Genomic DNA, 5,799 nt, shown 5'->3' on the forward strand with positions numbered 1-5,799 from the left:
ATAGTAACAGAAACGTAAACTCCCTTTAAAATATGTAATATCATAGCAAATTGAAATGATATACACTATATTGCTCCTATGTTATAAATCGACTCCTTCACAAAACAATACAAACTGCCCACAGACAAACCGAACCCGCCCGCTCTCGACGGCATCGAATGCCACGAGAAAGTGGCCACGCTGCGCTGGCACTCCATGGGCGACAACAGAGCACCGATCCTGCGCTACAGCATCCAGTTCAACACCTCCTTCACTCCGGACACCTGGCTCGAAGCGACCGATGCAGTGCCAGCCATAGACACGGCCTGGACCCTGTCGCTTTCACCCTGGGCTAATTATACCTTTAGGGTGGTGGCGTGGAACAAAGTGGGAGCCTCTACGCCGTCCAAACATTCGGACGTGTGTACGACTCAGCCGGACGTGCCGTATAAGAACCCGGACAATGTCGAAGGCAAGGGACGCGATCCTACCAACATGGTCATCTCTTGGTCGGTGAGTGAACGTTTTGTTTATTAATATGTGAATAAATAATTTCATTGAAGAGAGAATCACTATGTTTATTTATATTGAATTGAATCCTTTATAGGATATGCGATATAAGACTTGATTTTGACCCACTTTAAACGGACGCCGCGCTATTACAAAGAGGTCACGATTAAATCATTTTATTTAATGTATACTCTGCATGACAGCAAGTGAGACATTCTAGTTTAATCGTATTATTTAAGCGTGTTTTTTTTTTTTTTTTTGTTTAAACTACGTTAATAAATATTTTATATTACAAAGTTCGAATAAAAATGAAACGCGATTGCAGAAAATGCCGCAAATCGAGCACAACGGGCCCGGCTTCTACTACCAGGTGTCGTGGCGGCGCAACATCAGCGGCACGCCGTGGAGCGAGCAGCCCGTGCGCGACTGGGCGCTCAGCGAGCTGCTCGTGCCCAACACGCCCACCTTCCAGCCCTATAGGATCAAGGTCTGTAGCCGACTTCAGCCCAAATGTTGGCTCGAGCTTGCATTGGTTTCAGTTAGATAACAATTTTAAACTAGTAGAGTGCTCTAATATATATTTTAGTATATTATCTATTGTGTCGGTATTTATTCATGATATCTTATATTGTATTTATCTTAATTATTAAAAATGTATTCTTATAAAAATATTATGTATGTTCAACTATATGTGCATTTATAAATATTGTATATTATTATTTACACACGTATTATAATTATACATGTATATATTGATTATATTTTATAAAATATTCATAAATAAAATAGTTTGAGCATGAACACATCCGCTGTCTATTAAACATAAGGCATCCACTGAAAATCAGTGTTAGTATGCTTATTGGCAGGCCTAATTAAAGCACATATATATTTTAAGTACCTAATAAGTGACCTTTAATGTTATATTTACCTTCGTGCATATGTCATAATTAACGTACTTATTTTCTTTCTTCCTTAATTTAAGTTTAATAGGCATAAAATTATACTTTTCAGGTTATCGCAGTGAACTCCAAAGGCACATCGAACGTGGCGCCCGTCGAAGTGATCGGCTGGTCCGGAGAGGACACGCCGCTGCAAGCGCCGGCCAACTTCTCCCTCGTGCAGGTCACCACTGGCAACACGGCCTTATTGAGCTGGAATCCAGTCCCGGCCGAATCCGTTCGCGGACATTTCAAAGGATACAAGATTCAGACCTGGGTCGATGGAGACGAGGATAGATTGAAAGAGGTGCTCGTGAAATCGGACGCCTCCAGCGCGCTGGTCTCCGTTTTCAAACCATTTAAAAAGAACAACGCCAGAATCTTGGTCTACAACGGCAGGTTCAACGGCCCTCCCAGTGAAACTCTATCCTTCGTCACTCCGGAAGGAAAGCCTGGCACGGTCAAATCCTTCGAAGTGTACCCCATCGGATCGTCGGCGATGCTGCTGAAATGGGACAAGCCCATGGACGAGAACGGCGTACTGACCGGCTACAAGATCTACTACCAGAAAGTGAGCGGCACATCCCTCGGGCCCCTGCAGGAGAGGAAGAAAGAAATCGACCCGAAATTCGACCGCGCCAAGCTGGCGGGGCTCGAGCCGAACACCAAGTATCGTATCGAAATACGAGCCAAGACCAAGGCGGGCGAAGGCGATAAGTACTACGTGGAGCAGACGACCAAAGCGATGGTGAACGCCGTGCCCGACATCCCTGTGTTCGAAGCCAGCACGCTGCCGGCCAAGGAGGGCTCGGCCCACATCCTCGTGCGCTGGCTGCCGTCCCTCGACGGCCACGCTGGCACGCACTTCATCGCGTGGTACCGGCTCAAAGGTCACCCCGACTGGTTGAACAGCAACGAGATCACGGAAGACGATTACGTGGTGCTCACCGGCCTGGAGCCGGGGCAGGTGTACGAGGTTAAGGTGACCGCTCACGACGGCGAGTATTTCAGCACCAGCGAAGTTATGGAGGTGGACACAACTACCGGTAAGTTATGTAAGTTGTTTAAACTTGATTTAAGTGTGGATACTGTTTAACGGTGTTGTGTCATTATGTGCTAATACCTGTAATAATACATGTCTTCTAATTCTAGCGGTTATAGCTTAATTGAGCATGTAAAATCAAAATGAAAAAAAAAAAATTAACAGAAACTAAATCGCATTCAAATGGTCAAAACTGAACCAAATTTTAACATCACACCAAAATTCAATTATAATAAAAAACAAACCCAAAAAAAAAAAGAAAAATTAGAAATCCTCATGATTGAGTTTAAAAACCGAACATGGTCATTATGTTATATCTCTTATTATGTTAAAATGTTAAGTTTAATGGTGTTTGGGAAATAAATATAAATTGGGCTGTCTTGTATTCTATTTTGTTTTTTTGTTCTTTTTAATCAAAAAAATTATAATTAATATGTGATATTTTTTTCATGTGTATAATATAGTGACTGATTTAGATAAAGTTATATATGTATAATTAATATTAATAACTAGCTGATTGCTCCGGCTTCGCCCATGGTACATATATAACCTAATCACTTAGTGAAGCTCCAACTTTCTTATGATGAAAGTATTTTTAAAATCGAGGCAGTAGTTTATGTTTGAAAGTTTTATTTTTTTACAAACATACTTTAATCTCTTTCCATGCATTGTGTTTGTTGAATTCAAAACATACAAGACTTATATGTTTAAAAACAGCAAGGTGCTAACCTAAAACGTTGTATAGTTAAGTGTGAATACGTACGCAACTTCCTTCAGGTTTGTCCTGGCATTTATTTTATGGGGCTACTACTTAAAACTCTCCATTTGGTTTGCTTATGTAAATTTGCTGGAACAAAAGGTTTTCATCTGAAACATTTCATTCATTAAAGCTTTTTAACCTCGTAGCTCATTCATTTCGTATCATGTTCGTCGCCATCATTTTGCGAGATGTCATTTAGTGACTTTCGAACCGGTAATAAAATGCTCTCAGTGTTTTGGTATAAATATGCTAGAATTTAGATTAAATAATCGTAAATTGCAACCGCATACCGACGTGCTTACGGTTAATAGTATATAAACACCAAAAACGCCTATATAAACATGTGAGAGTCGCCTATAACTAACGGCCGTCGTTCCCGCCTGACCCGAGCAGACCCGGTGATAATGCGCGAGGAGGCGATGGCGACGGCCGGCTGGTTCATCGGCGTGATGGTCGCGCTCGCCTTCCTCGTGCTCGTGCTGGTCGCCGTGTGCGTGGCGCGCCGCAACCGCGGCGGCAAGTACGACGTGCACGACCGCGAGCTCGCGCACGGCCGCACCGACTACCCGGACGCCGGCTTCCACGAGTACACGCACCCGTGAGTGTGCACACGCATGCGTACGCACGCACACACAAGTAGCACGCGCACATATACGCACATGCACAGGCGCACACCTACGTGCAAACGCGCACACGCACACGCACACAAACATGCACAGGCGCACACCTACGAGCAAACGCGCAGACGCACACATACATGCACACACGCACACACGTATATATTATAAACAATAGTGATAAATTCACGTGGATGCGTTCACGCATATATCCACAAATGAAAACTCTTACACATGTGTACTATAAGGACCTATATTATATAACATAACCCATTTCACATAATTGGTCACTCGTGAACAAAGTCAACGTAGGGGCCTATTACACAGACGAACTGCTTTGTGTACCTTCTGTACAGAGAATCTGGAGTGAAAAATAGTAATATGTTTTATATACGATATATCAGTAGCATAGTGAACCTACCTACTAAATTGTTACTATTGCAATAGACGCATAATTCTTAATTTCATTTCCACGCTTTCGTTGAACAACGCCTCATGCACTACAATAAAAATATGATATGGTGTAAACTAGACTCATTTACACAACAATACTTCTAAATATTATTCTTTAAATATTTCTCCTAGAAATCTTTAATATTACATCAATCGTTTCCAGCTTGGACAGTAAGTCCCGCCACTCGATGAGCAGCGGCACCAAGCCGGGCCCGGAGAGCGACACCGACTCCATGGCGGAGTATGGCGAAGGAGAAACAGGTGAGCTGTGCTCTTGCTAAGAGCTAGACAATTTTTATGTGTACCTTTTTTGTCATTAGGCTAATTTTTACAAGCTATAGAACAATTGCCTGTATTTATTTTCATTATACATACAAAATGTAACTGCTCAAATGTATACGTTTTATCATTTCGAAGTCATTTTATTTTTGCATGTAGTTTTTTTTTTTTTTTGTTATATGTTTCCTTTTTTCAATTTTTTTTTGTTGTTATCCACGGCATGTCTGTGCGTGTGTCTGTATGCATGACTATTGCAGCCGGTATGAACGAGGACGGATCGTTCATCGGTCAGTACGGACGTAAGCGGCGCCCGCCCGCGTCCAGCCAGCAGGACTCGGCCTCGCAAGCATTCGCCACGCTCGTGTAGATGCACCTTTATATCCCACACCCGTTCCACTTTCGAACCTTTGCCTATCGTTAAAAAAAATACTAATAACTGTCAAACAGAGTTTGAACTACGAATTACCTTTGCGGGTCTTTCGCGCTTAAAAAAAATTAAACTGTCAAATTGAAATTAGGAATTATCTAACTTTAAATTTTGTTTAGCTAATGCTGGAGTGCTATTTTAAAAGTTATTGTATAAATTTTATATGCGAAATTTAAAAATTATTTTTAAATCGTGCAATGTATGACGTAGTTCAAAGTTCAGGATAAATTTCAAACCATATGGCGCAGTTTTCTAGTGCCATGGCATTACAATAAAAATCGCTCTACAAACAAAAAAAGCGGCAGCCGTTCTTATTAGTCCGTTTAAATAAATAGAATACGCCCGCCGAAATTCAAAAAAATTTTCTTCCGAAAATTGGTTGTGTTCGAATCTCCTTGCATTGAATTTATCGAAACGCGATACGCGGACGTCCGGTCGTTGAACTATTTCAAAAATAGTTTAATTGACCTCACGTATCCGTGTTTTCGCAAAACAATGCTATTTTAACTTACAATTAAGTACACATTTAAATATAATTAGGTTGTAAAAAAGATATTATTAGTTGTAATGAGTGTGTTGGAGTGTGACAGTGAACGTTTCAATATGAAAATTTTATTTTTTTATATAGCACGAGCTTTGTGTTGAGTTTATGGTTTGCATTTAATGTTAGGGTAGGATAGATAGATAGACGTGTCCTGTTTTCCGTCCTTGTTCCCCTTTCCCGTTGCCTACGCACGAGCAGCTATTTCATTTCTTTTTATTTGTGTGAGGTATGTTTTTTGTTTTTTTTTTTT

At 41.2% G+C, this 5,799-nt stretch overlaps 1 protein-coding gene across 3 annotated transcripts in view; it reads left to right on the plus strand.

The window, feature by feature from the left end:
- LOC119838786 (neuroglian) overlaps positions 1 to 5,799 on the plus strand; it is a 42,038-nt gene that overhangs the window by 31,017 nt on the left and 5,222 nt on the right. Inside the window, exons 10-15 of one of the 3 annotated variants that reach the window (XR_005288216.1) lie at positions 125 to 492; positions 815 to 976; positions 1,501 to 2,482; positions 3,623 to 3,827; positions 4,463 to 4,560; positions 4,836 to 5,775. Coding sequence is in view for 1 of the 3 variants with exons in the window: in XM_038364892.1 (XP_038220820.1) it covers positions 125 to 492; positions 815 to 976; positions 1,501 to 2,482; positions 3,623 to 3,827; positions 4,463 to 4,560 (1,815 nt within the window). In the remaining 2 variants the exon portion in view is untranslated. The remainder of the gene's footprint in view (positions 1 to 124; positions 493 to 814; positions 977 to 1,500; positions 2,483 to 3,622; positions 3,828 to 4,462; positions 4,561 to 4,835; positions 5,776 to 5,799) is intronic. The other 2 variants (XR_005288217.1, XM_038364892.1) reach the window with 2 other exon arrangements.

Source organism: Zerene cesonia, unplaced genomic scaffold (assembly GCF_012273895.1).
Source record: "Zerene cesonia ecotype Mississippi unplaced genomic scaffold, Zerene_cesonia_1.1 Zces_u005, whole genome shotgun sequence".
Lineage (NCBI taxonomy): Eukaryota > Metazoa > Arthropoda > Insecta > Lepidoptera > Pieridae > Zerene > Zerene cesonia.